This window comes from Struthio camelus, chromosome 5 (genome assembly GCF_040807025.1).
Source record: "Struthio camelus isolate bStrCam1 chromosome 5, bStrCam1.hap1, whole genome shotgun sequence".
NCBI lineage: Eukaryota > Metazoa > Chordata > Aves > Struthioniformes > Struthionidae > Struthio > Struthio camelus.
In genome coordinates this window covers 57,851,938-57,872,203 of record NC_090946.1, presented here as the reverse complement: position 1 = coordinate 57,872,203, position 20,266 = coordinate 57,851,938, and the positions used below count along the sequence as shown (strand labels likewise).

Sequence of the window (20,266 nt, the reverse complement as noted above, 5' to 3'; positions counted from 1 at the left end):
GACCCACCCGGCCAGCGCCCTGCTCCGGCCTGGGTGAGAAACAGCCGGCAATATGGCAGCACGGCCCCGGAAACTACAGCTCCCAGCATGCACCGCCCGCGAGGCGCAAGGTGTGATGGGCATCGTAGTCCTCGTGCCGTTTCCGCCCTTCCCAAGACCTCTGGCGCGCAGGCGCGGTGCGTGTGCCCGCGCGGGCCGTCAGCCGGCGCGGCGCTGCCCTGCCGCAGGAGCCGCGTGCGCGCCGCGGAGCCCGCGACGGTTGGTCTCGCGCCGCGGCCGTTGCGGGGCCGCGCAGCCTCCAGGCCGGCGGGCGCTGAGGGGGGGAGCGGCGCGGTGCGGGGAGGCGCCGGGGGAGCGGGGCCTGCTCTGCTGCCGGGCCCGTCTGTCAGTGGGCCGTCACCGCCCTTCGCCCCCTGCCTGCCAGGGCCTCGCTTCGCGCTTCTGGGCTCGCGGGGGGCAGAGTCCCTGGCGGGGAGGGGAAAGCGGGCTGACCGTCGTGCCCGCCCGCGGCACCCGCGCGCCGCGGCGCTAACGAGTGTGGGCACGGGGCGCCGCTGCCCTCCTCTGCCCTTGGAAACCCGCCTCGGGCTTTGCAGGAGGGGGAGAGCGCCAACGAGGGTGAGCAGCGCTTACTAGACTGCGAGGGGAGCCCTGCGTGTGGGGGGCAAGGAAAAATCGTGTATTCCCTTGCATACCCCTAAGAAACCAGTAGTCGTCAAAGAAAAGCCGGGAAATTATTGGGATCTCGTTTATATAAACAGCTTAGTATCCCACCTCCGTTCTTGAGCCAGCTTTTCTTCCCTTGGACAAATAGCAGCAGATACTCTCTGGCCAGAATGAGACATCATGAATGTATGTGAGGAGATCTGAGGTAAATATGAGAGGAAAGCAGCTTTCAAGCCTGATTCCTGGTGATACTCAGTACATATCTTTGATACAGAGGGAAACAGAAGCCTTTTGCTTGCAGGTCAGTTGAGTTTGGCCTCATTGTGGTTGGATTTTCTTTTAGGGATGATAAATTCGGGAAACAAGTGTGTAGCTACTAAGGAGCATAGATTCTGGTTTTGGCCTTTTACCCAGAAGGCACCAGCTGATGTGTAGTCAGTCCTGGAGCAGGAAAGTAGTCATAGAAAAGCCTTTGAGTACCAGAAAAACAAACAAAAATGTATTTATGAGGGTGAGTACAATAAATAAGAGATCTTTCATGCCCATAATTTTAATTTTTCTTTCCTTCTTTCTTTCTTTCTTTTCTTTTTTTTTTTTTTTTTCACCCAGGGAATTGTTTTGACAAATATGGATGAGTGAGCTTGCTGCAGTTTCTTGACTTTGTCATCTGCCCAGTTTTGACATGATCAAACGTCTGGTAGAAGATGTGCGAGCCAGGCTGCGTTCTGGAGTGACTATCAGCTCACTGGGGCAGTGTGTTGAGGAGCTTGTCCTCAATAGCATTGATGCCAAAGCAACATGCATAGCTGTCAGGGTGGATTTGGAAGCTTTTAAGATCCAGGTGGTGGACAATGGTTCTGGGATGGGGAGAGAAGACTTAAATAAAATGGGAAGACGGTACTTCACTAGTAAATGCAGCTCAGTGGAAGACTTAGAGAACCTGAAATTCTATGGCTTTAGAGGGGAGGCTGTGGCAAGCATAGCAAACATGGCCAGCATAGTGGAAGTTTCATCTAAGACCAATAGGACAGCAAAAACTTTTGTGAAACTGTTTCACAATGGGCAAGCGTTGGAAGTCTGTGAAGCTGAACTGAGCAGACCAAGTGGAGGAACTACAGTGACTGTGTGCAATCTGTTCCATCAGTTACCAGTGAGGAGGAAGTGTATGGATCCAATCTTGGAATTTGAGAGAGTAAGACAGAAAGTAGAGGCTATTTCACTGATGCATCCTTCTGTTTCGCTCTCTTTAAGGAATGATGCCTCTTGTTCTATGGTGCTTCAGCTCCCTAAGACACGAGATGTATATTCTCGTTTTTGTCAAATTTATGGACTGGGCAAATCACAGAAGTTACGGGAAATAAGTCATAAGTCTGGGGGATTTGAACTAAGTGGTTATATCAGTTCTGAAGGACATTATAACAAGAATATGCAGTTCTTGTATGTGAATAGAAGGCTGATTTTAAAGACAAGATTACATAAACTAATTGATTTTTTGTTAAGAAAAGAAAGTGTTATTTGCAAGGCAAAAAGTGTCCCTGCCAGCAGACAGACTAGTTCAAGTCCTGGTCGCCATCGCTGTGGCCCCGAGTTGCATGGAATCTTTGTTCTCAATGTGACTTGTCAGTACAGTGACTATGATGTGTGTCTGGACCCTGCAAAAACTCTAATCGAGTTCCATAACTGGGATGTTCTTCTAACTTGCGTTGAGGAAGGAGTGAAAATATTTTTAAAACGAGAACACTTATTTATTGAACCGTGTAGTGAAGACATCAGAGAATTCAATGAAGATAATGACTTTTGTTTATATAGTGTCCCAGTTCTGAAACCTTCACTCTCTGAGGAGAAGAACATCCAAGAGAGTTTTAAGAAAGCCTGTGATGAAATTGTGGATTCTTATGAAATGTTTAACTTGCAGTCCAAAGATGTCAAAAGGAAATCAGTGACTGGAAAAAAGTCTTCCAGTCATTTTGAGTCAAATGGAAATCCAGAGGAAACTGAAATCACCCCAAATCAAATGATGGCTGAACCAACTGACGTGTGTAGGAACAATAAAACAGAGATTCTGCTGGCCAACAAAGATAGCACCGCTTCTGATGTCAGTATATCAGATATCTCAGAACAGGAAACAAAAGACACTAACAGTTCCCAAAAGGTGTTTGATTCTGATCTCAAATCTTCAGAAAATCTCTACTCCTCTCCCAGTGAAGGGGCCAGATCAGAAAAAATAGAAACAGACCATTGCGATGACCTGCAGCATTGTGCAGAGAATTGTGTAAAAGATGTGGGAAGCCAGCAAGACAAAGTAGTGCAGAAAAGCAATACCGTCCATAACTTAAATAACAGTTTTACTCAGTGGTCATCTGAGAGACTAGAAGACCCTACTGAAACAGTAGTAGGACCTGAAATTATCACTGGAAGTTCATTGATGGGAATGTGCAATACGAGGAAAGGAAAGAGGGAAACAACTGAAATGACAGATGGTGCTGGCAGAGGAGCTGTTAGTTCAATACCATTAAAACTGTGTTCTACGGGCCTTATAACACATGTTATGCGAAGTGAGCCGCCACGTGACTGTGAACAAATAGAAACACATCTTGCATTAAATACACACTCTAGACCTGGCCCTGTCAGTGCTATGGATATTTTTGGAGATAAAGTGAATTTTCCAATTCATTCTTTAAATGTTAAGGATATTTCCAGTAATATAAATAAAGAACATAGGCTTCCTTACAACAGAGAAATGTGCATGGCTGATGGCAATAAGCGCCTGGAGAACAAAACTTTGACAAATCAGGTGAGTGAGGGGATAGCCATGCCGACTGCAGCTGGCAAAAGGCATTGCGTGACACTGAACATCAGAGAATTGCCATTGGCAACGTCTTCTGGTATTCCTCAGCATAAAATTATGAAAAGCAGTGGAAGACAAATAGCTGAACCAAGATCTCAGCCCTGTAAGAAGCTGAGCTTGTCCATGCAGCTGGGTTCATTAGAAAAGTTCAGGAGATATTATGGGAGAGTCAAGTGTACACTACCGTTGCCAGATAAGCGTGAATGTGGTCTCCCATTTTTTAATTCACAAGCTAACCTTGACTCTTCAAAGAATCAGAATGACAATCATAGTAACCTGCCCATTTGTGAAACTCCAGCTTTGGAATGTACAGATTCTAATAATAGTAGCCAAATTCTTGGTTCTTTGGAAGAGACCATATTCAGCAGCGAAGAAACGTTATTCAACAGACAAGTGCTTTGTCAGAGTAAAAGTCCTTTCACATTGACTGAGTACTCTCAGGTTTCTAAAAAAAATGTGAGTAGTGCAAGATCTCTGGGATCATTAGCATCTAAACTGTCCAGAATGAAAAGCGACCACAGAGAAGTAGAACACCTTGGTGAACAATTCCAATCGGATTCAAGTAGAAGAGGTAGCAGCTCATTCGATCTTGAATCTTCAAATAATGATTTTTTGTGTAATGGTTGTCAAATGTATAAATCCACCACGGAAAAAACAACAAGAAATTGTTTTGGCTTTTCCAAGGGGGATACTCCCTGGCAGTTGGACAGTACAAGAGCAGAGTCCGTGGAAAATACTGAGTCACCACTCAGCAGCACTGAACAGGAGTACACAATCTCCTCAGGCAGTGTTTTATCACTGCCTGATAAAAAAGGTTGTTCTAATGTCATCTGTAAAGATAGAAGTATGTTAGGTGAATCCTCAAAAGAAACTTTGAAAGCTGCTGAGGTTCCCCAAATGACTGTCCAAAGTAGCTTGGAATTCTCTGCAGATGACAGAAGTACGGGTGATCCCAAGAATGATTCGTGTTTTTCTGACTGGCTGCAAGATTTTGATGTTTCGTCAGGTAAGACAGTATACATCAATAAAACAACTGGACTGAGCACTTACGCTCCTCCTACTGAAGAGTTTCAAGCTGCCTGCACTAAAGATATAACAACAATGGCTGTGAATGTTGTCTCAGAGAATGGTAAGAGGATTTTTTTTGTCCTAAAAAAGGGATGAGGAAAAGTTTGCATTTTACTAGATGAATAAAATATCTTGCTGGCAGTGCCTGACAGTTCATGTGGAAGCACCCGTTGCCTTAAATGTAATAATAGCTGTATGGAAAACAGAAAAGCGTTGGAGTCAATATAGAAGCAGTAAAACGCTAAAATTTAAGATACTGAAAGATAATTTTTAATTAAACATTGAAAAGAAATGTTAGCATCATATCAATTAACAGACAACTGCCTGTTTTTTTCTGAGCGTCATGGCATTTATTGTGATCACAATTATATATAATTGCTGTCACATATAGAATGAGAGACATCAAAGTAAGCATACCAGATTTTCTTTTTTTTTTTTTTACATTTTGTCCTAAATGGCCATGTTTTTAAGTATATGTTATTAGTGTTAACTCCCATACTAAACTATAAAAATGATCTTTTTTTCAGCCTTCATAAAAAATGTTACTTGTCAGAAGAATCATATTAATAATATTTCTGCCTGCTCTAAATTCTCACTGGCTACTGGGCAAGACAATCTTAACTTTATGAATAGCGTATGTCTTGAGCAAGGATTCTCTCTGAAACAAGAAGCAGAGAAATTAATCTTTTTTCATTATGTATAAAATACTGGATTTGTGTTCATATAGGAGGATGATAGATGCTTCTGTGAACTTGTGGAGTAATATCTTTCCATGGCAATAGCTATAACAGTTCTGTCAAAGTGTAATTTAGGTAGAATTGTTCAGTTTGCCGCAGCTTAGCACAAATCACATTGGGCCATCTTCTCTTTTTACTAGGGAAGAGAGTAGTCTTAACGGTCTCCAGCAGTGAAGTCTGTTTAGAAAGAGAGCCTGTGGCTGGGTTTTGTGATAATTGGATGATGAGTTAATTTCCTATGCTGGACTGCCAATTCAGAGATTCCTGAGAGGATTTGCATCTTGTCAGTCCTTGGGGTAGAACTATCATTGCTCTATACTGGACTGAAGCCAACAGCCAAGGGTCTATATAGTGGCTGTAGGATCTCATAGAACCTTTTCAAACGACGCTTATCAGCACACAGCTGGTTTTCCTTAGCTTTATCACTCTGCCACTTTTCCTGAATGCACACCCTTAATTTCTTGGTAGAAGGGAACTTTATTAATTCATTGTTACTTCACAAAGAATAGAAGTCTGAATTGTACCAAAGGAAGGGTGAAATGTTTACCACTGTGTTGGAAATCTCAGCCACTTTTCTTTATAATCTTGATAACAGTGCAGGCTTGTAATGTCATTAAATCATTTCTGGTTGGGTTGGAACATGTTGTTAGGCTAACTGTGATATCTCATGTCGTCTCAGTGACTTGTGGTTTTCTATTTTTACAAGTTCCTGATTACTGTACTAAATATTGACAACGGTGGTGGTAGACTGACAGTTCTGGCCTTCCTGAAAATAGAGAAGGCAGGAGTGTTTTGATACCTGACAAACTTTACTGTATGCCTTCTCTTTTCTTTGGGACTAAACTTTTGCTTGCACTAATTGTGGAGATAATTGTGATGATTAAAGTAGCAGCCTATTTTTAAGAAGGACAGTCTTGCAGAAGTCACCGTAATGGCAGCTGTCCTGAAAGTATTCATTGTCTAGTGTCTGTATAAGTTGCTCAGTACGTAGCTCAACTAACTCAGCATCCAGAAGTCTTAACTGAAGTCGATGAGAAAGAAAACCACAGGGAGTTTATGTACCTCTGTTGCTCTCTTTAAACAGCATCGAGCAGTGTTTGTTCATCTGTCTCATATGAATAGAAGGTCATTCAGTAGCCTGGGAGTGTGAATTTGTCAGCCAGGGTGCGGCCTTGTACATTTGCAAAAGATGAAACAGAATAAAACAAACAAACACAAATTCTACATTAGCCTATGCCTTGTTCTAAATATTGTTTACCTTCAGATTCACCATTATATAGGAACACCTATTAGTGTATAGCCGTTGCTTTTATTTCCTTCATCTCTTTTTCTTTTCTCTTTGCGTGAGAGGCACTGTAGCAGGTCTCTCAGCCATACTCTTCCTCTCTTGTCTGAAAGGATCCCTAGTTTCTTTATGAGTATAACTGACTGACTAACAAGAGCCCCTTCATTCACCTCTGCAGTACAGTCTTTGAAGGTAAAGGGAGAATTCCTTAATAGCAAATGTAGACAGAATTTAGAACAAGAAGTGCTTGATAGTCCTGTACTTGCTTGCAGAAGAAATTACGGATCAATGTAATTACTCAAATTTTTATTTGTCCTGCACAACATCTAAAAAATGCATGGAGTCTTCAGCAAACAGATATATCCAGGGACAAGAGTATTTTGTTTGTTGAATTAGTGAGCATTTGAATGAAGTTACTATGCTGACCATTGTGCCTACTGACTACTGACTGAGAGGGAAGAACTTCATGCATGACATTGTCAATACTATTTTTCCTCAGTATCTTTGTAATCTGTGGACTTTTTCCTTTTAAGTATTCAGTAGGTCTGATTTACATGTGAGACCCATTATAATCTTAACTTGAACAGTATGTTCGTTCACTGAGAGCCAATTTTAAGTGGATGCAACCACTCCTCGAGGATCCAAATAAGTAAGTGGGAATTATACATCGAAGCCCTTCTGAAAACTCCATTGAACGCCTACTCCTAACTCAAGACACTAAAATACCTTTAAAAGCTTTGCCTGGTATTTGTCAGTCTCTTTATAAATCACTTTGTTGCACTTCATATAAAGCACACAATGTAAGCATACCTTGCCTGTGTTTGGTCTTGGTTACATATGGCTAGAGTGTGGCAATATTTATGAAGGTGCCTCTTTCTATATTCAGTTTCCTAGGCCTCGTTTAAATCCTTCCTTAAAATAGCCTGTTTTAGTCAAGCCACAAGGGTTCTTCCAGTCACCTTAGAAATGTTGCTAGATAGAAATATTAATATATATTAAAAGGCATTTCCTGGTGCGAATCTCTCTGGTTATTCTCAGCATTTTACATATGTACTGTTATTTCTCAGTGTTAGATTGCAAATTATGTGCGTACTCTAATTTGCACAGGACTAAGCACACACTCATTTATGAGAATATAATAATAATTGTATAGCTTTTTGTAATTTTGCATGCTATTGAATCTGCAGCAGTAAATTTATATTGCGTTTAGGGGCTCAGTGCAGGTGCCATCCCTTTAGAAGTGAGATTGTGCTACCCTTCCTTCCTAGACCTCGGAAAGAGAGGACTGTAGCAAGCCAGGATCTGAGAGGTAGGGCGAGCTTTCCAGGACATAGTGTACTGTGGTAAAAAAAAAAAAAAAAAAAAAAAAAATCAAAGAATTCTCCCAGATGTCCCAACAGGAACCCAGAATTACTCAAGGTCTGTTAACAATGGGACTGTGTGAGTCATCTCAAACCTAGAACTGGAAAGAAAAATCTTTTAGGGTTGAAGGCAGGTTAGGGGGTACTTATTTACAGGATGAAATACCCAGTTCTTTGTTGAATTATGTCACTAGTTTAAAGAGTAATTACCTACTCCCTTCTTTGTACTCATTCCAGCCTTGGAATGGAAAAAATAGCTTCAATCCTAACAATTTTTTTGTGTTGGAAAGGATGAAATCACCTTTTTGGTATGTGGCTTTGTTCAGAAGGAGTAAGTAGCAGAACCGGTCTTTTTTTTCTTTAAACCTTCATTTCCAGGGCCTACTGAACTGTGGTGCAGCACACTTAAGAGTCAGAAAGCTGCCTAGAGTTCTGGTTAAAACAGACAATAGAGGAATCCAGTCCCATGCTCCATTATTTATCTTTCATTCTTCCTTTTTCTAAGGGAAAACAAAATAGAATAAAATCAGTGTGGGGTAGAGGTACCCAAAATATTGGAAAGAAAACATCCTGTACCTTCTATTGAAACACATTCTGGATGGTGCTAGTCCCTATGTTATCTATATATCATTTCCTAGATACTGAAGGGGAGTCTCTCCAGTCATTGCTTTCAGAATGGGATAATCCTGTTTTTGTTCGCTGCCCAGAGGTGAGTATTATCTTGCATCTAATGCTAAAATAGGAGTTGTTTTATCCTTCTGTTATTTTCTGACATGGAGACCAAAATTGCAAATGTTGTAACTGTTGCATATAACTTATTCAGCTAAATATCAGACTCTAGCCTTGGAAGATATATCTTTTTATTGCTTATAAGTAAGTCATTTCTGTGGATTCATTCAACTTCAGAGAAAAAAGTATCTGGCTAATCTTATGCCTTATGTTATTTGAAAAGCAAAATATTATTGTAAGCTGTCTTTCCCTCTGCAGAAACAGTCCTCTTAAAATGAAATGTTATCTGATGGCAAAATTGTAAGGTAGTGTCTGTCCTCTTTGTGGAGAGAGAAAAACAACCTATCTTTCTTCTGTGGGATGCAAGGGAATCTTAAAACTGTATTTTACTGTGGTTGTTTTTATAGCCTGGCAAGATTATAGCATGTGAGAGGGGAACAATGTTGGAGCTTTTAGAAAGACTTCCTTTGTTGTCACGAGGTAGCATTATCTTTAATCATCATGCTCTGTGTGTGTAAACATATGTATGTAACCATTTCCACCTGCAAACAATAGAGATGGAGTAGCAAACCACCTGCTGGTGAGTTTCTGAAAAAAAGCAGTTCAGTTCAGTTGTTACAGTAACAGGTGCTCTGAGTCATTTCGGGTGATACATCTTTTATAATACAATCCATTGGGAGCCTGCGTAGCCTGATAATTAACTTCAGATTTTCTGATAGGTTCTTGAAATTAGCTGAATGGATTGAAGTTAGTATGTACTATCCAGATAGGAAAGCAGGGACGAAAGTAGAGTGATTATCAGATGGTATCTTTGACTAGTGCTATTCTTGTTAGAAAGCTCAGTTTTTCAAAATACAAAGAGCTCTTTCCAGAAGAGTTTTAAAACTGGTTATTTGTTTTTTTTTTTTTTTGGTTGCCATATCCTCTATTGACTGCTTAATCCTGTAAATTGTCCATGTAATTCTGTTTTTACAGATTGCTGTTGATGTGACCAGCGGTCAGGCTGAGAATCTGGCTGTGAAAATTCATAATATCTTGTATCCTTATCGTTTCACCAAAGACATGATTCATTCAATGCAGGTACAATAAGAGCTTTCACCCCAAAATTCTCACTCAGCAGATGGGATTTGCTGATGTTTCTGCTTTGTAGGAAAGAGGTATCCAGGGACATTGTTCGTAACCTTAATTTTCACAGGCTTGGATAGAATTCTTGGTTGGTACAAGACAGCAGGCATGTATATTGAGCCAGATCTTGGTATCTTTTCATGGATAAACAACTATCTGCAAAGTGACTCTAAAATTCCTTGACTAGATGGTTAAATCAAATCAAGAGGCAGCCCTGCCCTGTTACTGCTGCTTTGAAACACTGTTGGGCCCTAAGTGACAGTTCAACAGGCAGTTTTTTACATTTATTGTGGGCATTTGTTTAGTTAATATGCCCCCAAAATCTATGTCCTGTGTGTTTTATTTTTATTGATCTTAGAAGGTTAATTCTTCAGCAGAGCGGTTTCAACAGCAAATCTCAGATTTCATGGAAAGACTTGAAATTTCCTTTTAAGACTTATATCTGCTCTGAAAAGTGATTCTTAAAAATGGCACTACAGCATGAAGCTTAACTGTGTTTTCGTGCTTATTTATCAAATATTTTGATTATAAACTAAAAAGCTAATGTAAATGTACGCTTTCAGCTTCTATCCTCGGATGGTCTGTCTGGATAAAAATGTCAAAGTGAATTCTTTCCCTCCCTTCCTTCTTATCTACTAAAGGCTTACAGGAAAAGTTAGCATTATTCTCATGTGATCAGATTCCTGATTTAGAGACTGTGGTTGTGACTGGGTGGAACATGGTAAAGTGTCTTGTTGATCTCCAAGACACTCAAGGATACAAATGATTCTCTCTTACGTATCTGTGTGCAGTAGTAAGGGGAGGAAATAAAGTTATTAGAGGAGACAGATATGTCTCAAAAAGACAGGAGAGGAAAGCTGAAAAACAGAGGATACCATTTTTCTTTGCATTTCTCGTAGTAAGAGCTGCTCTTTAAAACTTACCTAGCAGTTCTGTGGTTAACTACCTGAGTAGTGCTTTCCTTTGAAGTACTTAGGAAGATAAAGCTGGAAAAAATTACCACCTGCCCTTTCTCTGAAGAAGCTAATAACACCTTCAGTACCTTATAGCAATTATAAGAATCTCTGTAGAAAAGACCAAAAGCACAAAATGTTGCATCGTGCCACAGGAAGAGAATAAAAAAGATCATTAATGTCTTGCATCCCTTCAAGGAAATGCAATTATCTGTTCATTTTTACCTAGGAGGTGGAGCATGCACGTGTTCTGAGACAGAGTATTCAGTGAGCTCTTGTGCATCTGATTTGGAGAGAAATTCCTCCCTAACATCACGTTTGTTACTTTAAATAGATATTCAAAGCGTATACGTTATTGCCCAGTATTCTGTCTGTAGCTCTGGTTGTTTTCTGATGCTTCCAGGGAAGGTGCATCCACAATGCTTTTCTTTGACGTTTTGAAATGTTCTCTTAGTTCCAGACTATGACCAATTTATGGTCATTTGATCTTCTTCCAGTATATTCTTTAGCTTAAATAACCGTACCTGTTCCATATTTACCCCCAATGTATTTATAAAGAATCATTATATATCTTTTTAGCCTTAATTTTGCTAGACCAAATCTTCTATCTTTAATTGTCAAATCTTTAAGCGTCTCTAGTTAGATGTGATTTCCACTCCCCTAATCATCCTAATAGCTCTTCTCTGTAATTGATCCGTTTTGATTGTCTATTGTTTACCTTAGTTTTAAAATTGTTTTACCACTGGGTAGCGATTGTTCTGAATATCTTACAGGTTCTTCAGCAAGTGGACAATAAATTTATCGCATGTTTAATCAACACTAGGAATGAAATGGATAAAAAGGCAGGTAAGAGTAGTTATTAATGTTGAGGAAGCTCTCAAGTGCAGTTTCATTGCAGAGGGAACAGTGTCCTACTTGTATTATCTTCGTGCCTTAGTTAGTATTGTGAGTAGAGGAAAACGTTAGCCTTCATTTGAAATTTCCTGGATCGTCTTTCTCTTTATTTTGGATGTTATTGAATGTTCCTCCTGCTTTCAGATTAGCGTTATAAAAATAGATTATACTCGAATTACTAACGTCTTTCAGATTATGTTCACAGTGCCTGGATATATTCATTACCGAAGCTTTCTGGAGCTGTATAAAAAAGGCATTGAAAATCAGTAGTTTCATAATGTTTTAAAGTCTGTATTAAACAGAGCAGTTGTTTATTACCGTAGCTGTTATTTTTGAGTTAGACGAAGATGTCATTAGACACAGTTTTCAAACTCACTCTGATTACCCTTAATTTAAATGCCATATTTGGACTGCTGAATTTCAGTTCTGTAGTGACTTTATGTTCTGCTAACGCAGCCTCCTCCTCACTTCGTGTCTGTAAAACTGGCTGATGTTATCTTCTAAATGTGGCTTATGGGGAGGGGTCATTCTCCTTCACAGCCTGCACAGCTGTCTGGTACGAAGAGGCCTATTTCTAATGTTTTCTGATACGTTTTTAGGTGGAAACCTCTTGGTTTTGGTGGACCAACATGCAGCTCATGAACGGATCCGCCTGGAGCAGCTTATTGCAGGTGAGGATTTTGCTCGTCTTTGGAAAGATAATCAGGGCTCAGCAAAGTGCAAACAAGAGCTGTCTTACAAGAAAAGCTTGCTAACTGACTTAAAATAAGGATAAATCTGGAATGAATGGAACAAGCAAGATCTTTGCTTGTCATCTTTATTCTGATCCCTGGGAGAGTGCAGGCGTTCAGTATTTGTAGCAGTTAGAGTATTGGCAGCTGAAAATTGTGACAGTGTTTCCAGAAACGGAAGATGTACTCCCTACCCACAGAATTATGAAACTAAAATAGTCCTGACATAATGAGAGAGGGGGAAGACTGATAAGAAAAATAATGGAGAGGAAATAGAGCAGTATCAATAGGATTATGTGGTTATGCTATGAAGGGTAAGACATGGGATGCAGAGTAAAGAGCATCGTTTATTTGGTTTCTTTTTAGCTGAATACCATGCTTAAAGCCTAAAATTTCCACATTCTGGAACTGTTTGCAGAGAGGGATAATGGTGTTTTCTGTAAGCTCATTAGCCTTTGGTTTCAGTGTTAAAGAGCATAATAGCCATCCATCAAGTGCTTAAAAATCATTGACCTTCTCTTTCATCAACAAATACTATGCAATCCCTGCAAAGAGGATTCCAGGAACTCTACTCCTTTTGGCCAGGTACTGAACATAGTTAAAGACTGAAGGGACAAATGCTTAATGAATAGTATTATAATGCCATTCATATCAAATTATTCTGTGAAAAAATGGCTCTCTGTGAGTTAACCTAAAAATATCAGTAGTCTTTTGCTATTTAGGGTGACTCTTTTTTGGAACCGGTGGGAAAAAACAAAGTGACGTTAACCAGCCCCTCCCCAGAGACTAGATGTCTGGTCTGTGACATTCCCAGTCCTCCGCAAGTGCCAGGAGAAAGAATTCTGTGGTCACTGTTTAATCCAAACAGGGGATTACATGTCAAACCATAGGGTCATTAAGGGTAATGCCTGCATAAATGTTCTAAAAGGGATACTTCTGACTGTTTCATTCACAGATTCCTATGAGAAGGAGACTGCAGCATGCGGCAAGAAGAAATTATTGTCCTCTTCCATCTCTCCCCCTTTGGAGATTGAAGTAACAGAGGAACAAAGAAGATTCTTACGGTTAGTAAGGGCGAGTAGCTCTAATCTCTTGGGGAAGGTTCTGTTGACCAGGAAGATCTCTCTGTATTGCTAGGTTACCACAGCTGTTGATTTTTCCTGAGCAGAGACCCATTGGCTATGTCTACACTGTGTAAAATAGGTTGCTTCTTAGGCACATCATTACAATATGTCAAGACAAAACCCGGTTGTGCCAGCTCCATGTTACTGCATTATGCTCTGATTTCCCTGGGAAGAAAATCTGGATGCGTGGGCAGCAGTTTCCAACAGATCCTACTGTCTGGGGACCAGGACATGGGAGTGCACACTGTAGATCTAGGCAATGATTTGACAGACACCATCTGAGAAGAGAAGGATGGGGTATGGAAAGTTTGCATTGTGAATCCTTAAAAACTGCATTCCTTAATCTGAGGTGTCCACACAGAGTAACTCGTGAACACAGTTTCCCAAATGTTTCAGAATGGTGGACTAGCTACTGTTAGGAATTTTACCTTTTGTACTGCAAGAATTTAGATTAGATACTTTTTTTTTTTGTGGATTACTAAAGAACTACTGAGCATTAATCAAAGATATTTGTTTTTAAAAAATCTGTCTATCCCCTGCCACATGTTTAGTGTTTTTTTTCCCTGCATTGTTCTTCGTGTTCCGATGAAGTTCTCTATTAACATTCACAGTTGTGAACATTCTGTGTTTTGTACAAATTTGGTTGCCTCGCTGTTCTTCTTTTCCACATCACTAGTAAACAAATTTGAAGATACAGAGCTGGAATCATGTCATGTTGAAGGCTGACCATCTGTTGCCAGTGTACCTTTTTTTCTGTCCCAGTTTCTAATTCATGACAAATATTACTTCTCTGTCCTTGACAACTATATGCATTTCTAGACACTTCTGTGAGACTGCAGCAAAGGCTTTTTGAAAGCCCAAATAATTCTCTAAGCTAATTTTCTGTATCAGCTATTTCGCAAACATATTAAGAAAATTAGTAGGCATGGCTTGCTTTCATGGAAGCTCGTTAAACTATTCAGCACAGTGGGATCCCACTTATGATTTTACATTACTACTTAAGATAATTGATTCAAAAAGTTTATTGGTGCTGGCAAATACTGGTGCTAGCTTACTGGTGCTTATTTTGTGTTGCTTATTAAATAGCACGTATTTATTGGCAGTTCCTCTCTTGATAATCAGTCTGTGAGACTATGCTAACTAAAAGTTACTAATTAAAAGCACCGTTCAAGACCTAAATACTATTGCTACTCTTACTTGTAAAGTAAGATTGTATTCTGTGGTGAAGGCTGATGTAATGAAAGAATTTAACTTCCCTGAAAAACCTTTCTCTTCAACTGTGCTTACTATTCAATAGTTCAGTTGGCCCTCTGATTCACTTGCAGCTCTCTTGATTTTGGGTATTGGGCTATTTGTCCAGCTAATTGCTGCTGAGCTCTACAAATTATTGCAGACTGGGTTCTATTGTCTCTCTTGAACTTGACTTCCTTTTCTTTTTTCTTGGAAAATGACCTGAGTGACTTCAGTAGTTCCTTGGATTCTGTCATTTAACCAATAGGACTTTCCTGCCTTTCTCCTCTCTTACTTAAGGCTATACATGTCTTCCTTGTTTTTGTTAGGATTACACAAGTCACCTCCATGTGGAACCTAATAATTTTATTATCCTCAATAATGGATTTTAGTTTTTTAAACTAGCTTCTTTTTTGTTCCAAGAGTCTCTTTTCTAAAATCAGTTTTCGCTACCCTTTTCTGAGTGAATCTTCCCTGAGTTAAAATAAACTATGTTATTATAGTTGTTATCTACTATTGCTGATGATGATAACGGCAATTCCTTCTCTTTCATTTTGATGACAAGTTCCCATCTGATTGTGAAGTCCAGTTGTGGTATTTTTTCAGCTACAGGATAAAATATGTCAAATTGACTAGAGGTTGTTCTTACCTGGGCACTCTTTGTTTTATTTATTGAGATGTAAGTTCTTTAAATCAGCATAAATTTCTTAACAGTATTTTTTCTATCATAAGCGTTTGCTGTTATTTATCAATTTAAATTACAAATTTTATTAGACTTAAAGCAGTCTTTATCCTGTGTAATTGTAATATGTGGAGAGTGTGTGTCCGTGCATAATATTTTGGTAGCTTTTACTGGAACTAAACACCTATTGTATCTTTAGGGGGAAAAAAAAGTTAAATTTAAACATATAGCTTCTCTCTGCATAATACAGGAACTCTTTGACCTTGTAGCTATGGTGCATGCAATGTGCACAGTTGATTGGAGTGAAAAATATAGGTGACTGTAGGCTGAAAAGGCCATGTTACTTGGAATCTCACAAGGCATGGATTGGGAGATTGGGAACTGTTGCAGGAAGAAACCTACATGGAGACTACAGAAATATTTAGCTAGCAGGTGCGGAGAGGTAGGTGCCCTGATGTCTTATATCTGATTTTTATTTTTATTTTTTGCCAGATGCTGCCACAAAAATTTGGAGGATTTAGGCCTTGAATTATCATTTCCTGAGACCAACAGCTCCTTGATTCTAGTGGGGAAAGTGCCATTATGTTTTATAGAAAGAGAGGCCAATGAAATACGACGGAAAAGACAACCAGTCGCTAAAAGCATTGTGCAGGTCAGCTGTGGATATAGATAAGAGCAAATTATTTTGTGATGGTGGATTTTGTTTTGTGTTAATGGTCCAAGGTGCATCTTAACAGTATCTCTGTTATGAGAGAGACAAAGAAGTCTTTCCGCAAGCATGGATGCCATCCCTTTTAGTAGCAAAATGTATGTCTCCTAAAACATCTCGTCACAGAAATCCCTTAACTATAAAATAAATGACTAGAGTCCATTGCAGACTTGGAGTAGTGGAGAAACTAAAAAAATAGTGTACAGTGCAGATGTTTCATCAATTCACTGTTCACCTCCTTCCCTGAGTGCTTGGATTAACAGTAAAATAGTTAATATTGCTGATGTGTAAATATTGTTTTTTAGGGTTTAAAGTTATTTTTGTGAAAAATCTACATGGACAGTTCAGCTTTCTAAAAGCTGCTGTTCCCTTCACTAAATGCTCGCAGTTTCCATTATAAAGATTTGCTCCACAACTGCTTTAAAGACTCTTCCTTAAAATTAGATACTGGAGTACTAGATTCAGCCACTAGGCTGAGCCATTGTGAATCAGTCCAGTCTCACCATACATCTCTTCATCTCCTCTAATATAAAGAGAAGATAGGAGAAGATGATGCATCTGACTAAATTTCCTTTTCCAGTCCTGCTATAATCAGGAAGTAGACAAAATGCACTCTCTTGGTGTGATCTAAACTCTTTCTTATTCCTGTGACAGAATAAGACCCACCAAGAGCACTGAACCTAGCTGGGGATCCAGTCTGTGCCTCATTAAGCACTCTTCTTTAGCTGAAGCCTAAGCACCTGAGCCTCAAGATGTCATGAGCGTTTTGCCAGATCTATTCTGCAATCCTTTTTTTTTTTTTAAATTAGGATTGGTAACACCCATTAATAATTATGAATTCATTGCATGTTGGTCATTAGAAATGAAAGCCACACAGACTGTTATTCAAAGAAGAAATGGCAATTATTCAAAGAACAGGTTTCCAAAACACTCTGAGGTAGAAGAGTTCCACTGTACTCATTTTATAGATAGATAGCAAACTGAAACGAAGTGATTTGTCTAGAGGCAAGCAAGATGCTTGTGAGAGGGCAGGACTTGCACCAAGGTCTTTCACGCTTACAAAAGAGTCAGTGTACTAGCCACTGGATTATCTGTCCTGGGGAATATCCAGCATTGACACAGTAAATATACAAGGATGTGGACAAAGCAGTGTTTGGGAAAGGAAAGGGGAAAACAGCAACTGATTATTTTGCCTTTTGCTTTCCAGGAGTTTATTCAAGAACAAGTTGAGGTGAGTTGCCGTCTGCTTCTAAAATTGCCTGGAAAAATGGAAAGCTTTACTGCATGAGCCACAGGGAGTTACTGTGTTAAACATCAGACTGCAACAGTTGAGAGATGTGGGCTAGATGATCCACTACCTTTTCCTCATTTTTAGCTCCTTCAGTGTTACAGTTCTCCCGTTTTCACATTAAATGGAAAGTAAGATCACATTCTCTTGCTACTTTTAGCTAGTGCAGACCACAGGAGGAGCACGAGGGACACTGCCACTGACTTTTCTGAAGGTGTTGGCTTCCCAAGCGTGTCATGGTAGGGAAACTGTGTTTTTTTTTTTTTTTTTTTAACCTTTCTGCCTCTATACAACGTGCTCCCTGGGGCAGTAGTTTTCAGAATGTGCTTGCAGCAATTCCAGGACAAACTGTATGTGTTACATAAGGATATGGAGAAAGCGGTCTTTGCTGGACAGCACTGTGAGGGACAATCAATACTGCGTTGATTTGTTCCTGTATGGGTCTAATTTACGTTCTTACCCACACTTGAAGCACTGACAGAATACAGCTCTGATACGCACGCTTCCACGTGAGCTGTAAACCATTCAAATGACTGGTCTGTGAAGGAGCAGAAGGAGGTGCTAGGAACTGTTTGGAAAGCAAGCAGAAAAGATTTTAGAAAGTCTTCCAAAAAGCATTTTTAATTTGTCTAAGTACCAAAAGTGGTGGTGCGAAAGACTGGTTTAAGTGTGTCTGTGACCTTGACAGTATTTTTGGAGGCCTGCTGTAGGAATTTGTGTCTTCCAAGGGACTATGGTTTTCCAAAACCTCAAAATAAGCAGGTCTTACAGGTACAGAATGCAGTAGCTCCAGCCTTTTCCTTTGCCCTATATTGTGTTACAATTGTATTACAAGCTCATGCTGAAAAGGTAAACATGACCCAAAAGCATCTATATCACTGCATTCTACAAATGGCAAAGGGTATATAAAACTTCTTATACCTAAAAAAGTTCCATGACTGAAAGGCAGGATGCAACTGCAGAGTCTTCTGTGTCTGTGAAGGTTAAAAATTGCAAACACCTATGAAATGACTCCTTAATGTTGTTTGGATTTTTCTCTAGATGCCCAAGTGCCCACTTGTGAAAAAAGACTTAAGGATGGGCTAGCATTTGGTCTTAAAGCCTACAGATCTGATATTAGCTGTCTTGTTGTTTTAATGCTTTCTCATTTGTGAATTGGTTGCGTCTTCAGCCCTGAATTAAAAAAAAAAAAAATGCCTATTTGCCTCTTGCAGCATCACCTGAAAAGCCAAAAGCTAATAATCCTGCCATCCATGAGCCTTAGGTTAGATGAAGCAACTTAAGCCGTGGAAAGCTGATCTTTATGCAGCAGTCTGGTTAATTCAGCTAAGCCCTTTGCCTGGTATACTGCAGCCTTTGCTGCTATTCTGTGGTCTCCAGGAGCTGCCCTATGTTTTCTTATTGTGTAGATTAACAGTTGTGGAGGGGAGTTTGCTGGGTGGTTTGAATTCTCTCTGGCAGAACATGCAAGAACTTGTCTCTTGTTCTAGGAGCTATTAAGTTTAATGACAGTTTGACTTTGGAGGAGAGCTGTCAGCTCATTGAAGCTTTGTCGTCTTGCCAGCTGCCCTTCCAGTGCGCTCATGGTAGACCTTCCATGATGCCCCTTGCAGACATAGACCATCTCCAGCAGGAAAAGCAGGTACAGTGTGGAGCACTGGTAAAAGGCAGCACGTGCTGGGTTATCAGAGGCGTATCATATATCTGTGTTAAAACTAAAATGGACTAATTAAAAAGTGCCACTACTGGCCATTTCATACTTGAATTTCTACATAGCTGTTGCAAGTAAAATAAAATACAGAAAATGAAACTTCTGTTCTACAAACATTTTAGCAAGGGTCTTATCATATTTCATTGAAATGGTCACATTAACTTGAATGGGTTCCACTAGTACTTAATTAAGCGTATATTTAAAATCCTTGCATTTTTTACATGTTTTCCAAGTTTTACAGTTAAACTCTGATATTCTACTAGTGGCAAATATGCTAATTAAACAAACACCTACTTCCCTGAAGTTTAAGATGCCATAAAATGGTGAAGAAGGGAAAGAAGTAACAAAATTTAAATAAAACAAATTATAATCCCTTCCCCTTTGCTATCACTATGCTGTATTAAATTGTGAAACTGTCTTCCAATTGAAGTTGCATAGGACGTGGAATTAGATAAGGAAGAAAACCCTGGGAACGTCTGTATTAGGGCAAAGATTATGGAGACATTGAAGTTTTTTACTTGGTTATGATGATTTTTTTTCCTCCAGCCTAAACCTAATTTGGCTAGACTGCGGAAAATGGCACAAGCATGGCACCTCTTTGGGAAAAAGAAAGAACTTAACCAAAGAAGTGAAAACCATAAACTGCAATCACCGAAAGCATTGATACGATCCAGATTTTCCTGTTAGACAGCAATACCTTGTGTGGAGCTAAGTTTCTCATCTAGTGCAGTAACTGAAGTTCTGCCCTGCGTACTGACCTAAGAAGCAGAGGCCAGCCCGGAGAACATGGCAGAAGGAGCCCGTCCTGGTAGCCTGGAGAAGCGTCTTCAATGCAATTCCTTAACATTGTAAACCTGGGCATTATGTCAGTGCTTGACTATAAAAGGCAAGAAGTTGCAGCCACTTCCAGTTACTAAAGTATTTTTTCCCTCAGCAAGTGCAGCGGAACTTTGCATAATAGGATATTTTTAATGAATGCAGAAATACAGCCAGCGCTTTGAAAATGGGGAGGTATTTATTAATAAAATTAATGCTAAACTCTTTTCTTGGGCTCATGGCAGTGGTTGGAATGAGGACTGACCAGCTTCATCATTTATACAGGCAAACTAAACATTTAAAAAAATT

At 39.7% G+C, this 20,266-nt stretch overlaps 1 protein-coding gene across 6 annotated transcripts; it reads left to right on the top strand.

Annotated features, from left to right (window-relative positions):
* Positions 1-162: 162 nt before the first annotated feature.
* On the top strand, positions 163-20,184 carry MLH3 (mutL homolog 3). Of its 6 annotated transcripts, none has more exons than XM_068946583.1 (13): positions 163-258; positions 1,276-4,643; positions 7,815-7,913; positions 8,604-8,674; positions 9,670-9,774; positions 11,546-11,618; positions 12,266-12,337; positions 13,353-13,461; positions 15,926-16,085; positions 17,350-17,373; positions 17,591-17,669; positions 18,921-19,072; positions 19,688-20,184. In XM_068946583.1, exons 2-13 carry the CDS (start codon positions 1,349-1,351, stop codon positions 19,826-19,828), a joined length of 4,380 nt encoding a protein of 1,459 aa, XP_068802684.1. In that variant the 5' UTR covers positions 163-258; positions 1,276-1,348; the 3' UTR covers positions 19,829-20,184. The 6 variants fall into 6 exon arrangements, 4 of the variants coding, with proteins under 4 accessions (XP_068802684.1, XP_068802687.1, XP_068802685.1 ...); XM_068946584.1 differs by lacking the exon at positions 163-258 and adding an exon at positions 490-618; XM_068946585.1 differs by lacking the exon at positions 163-258 and adding an exon at positions 763-871.
* The last annotated feature ends 82 nt before the right edge of the window (positions 20,185-20,266 follow it).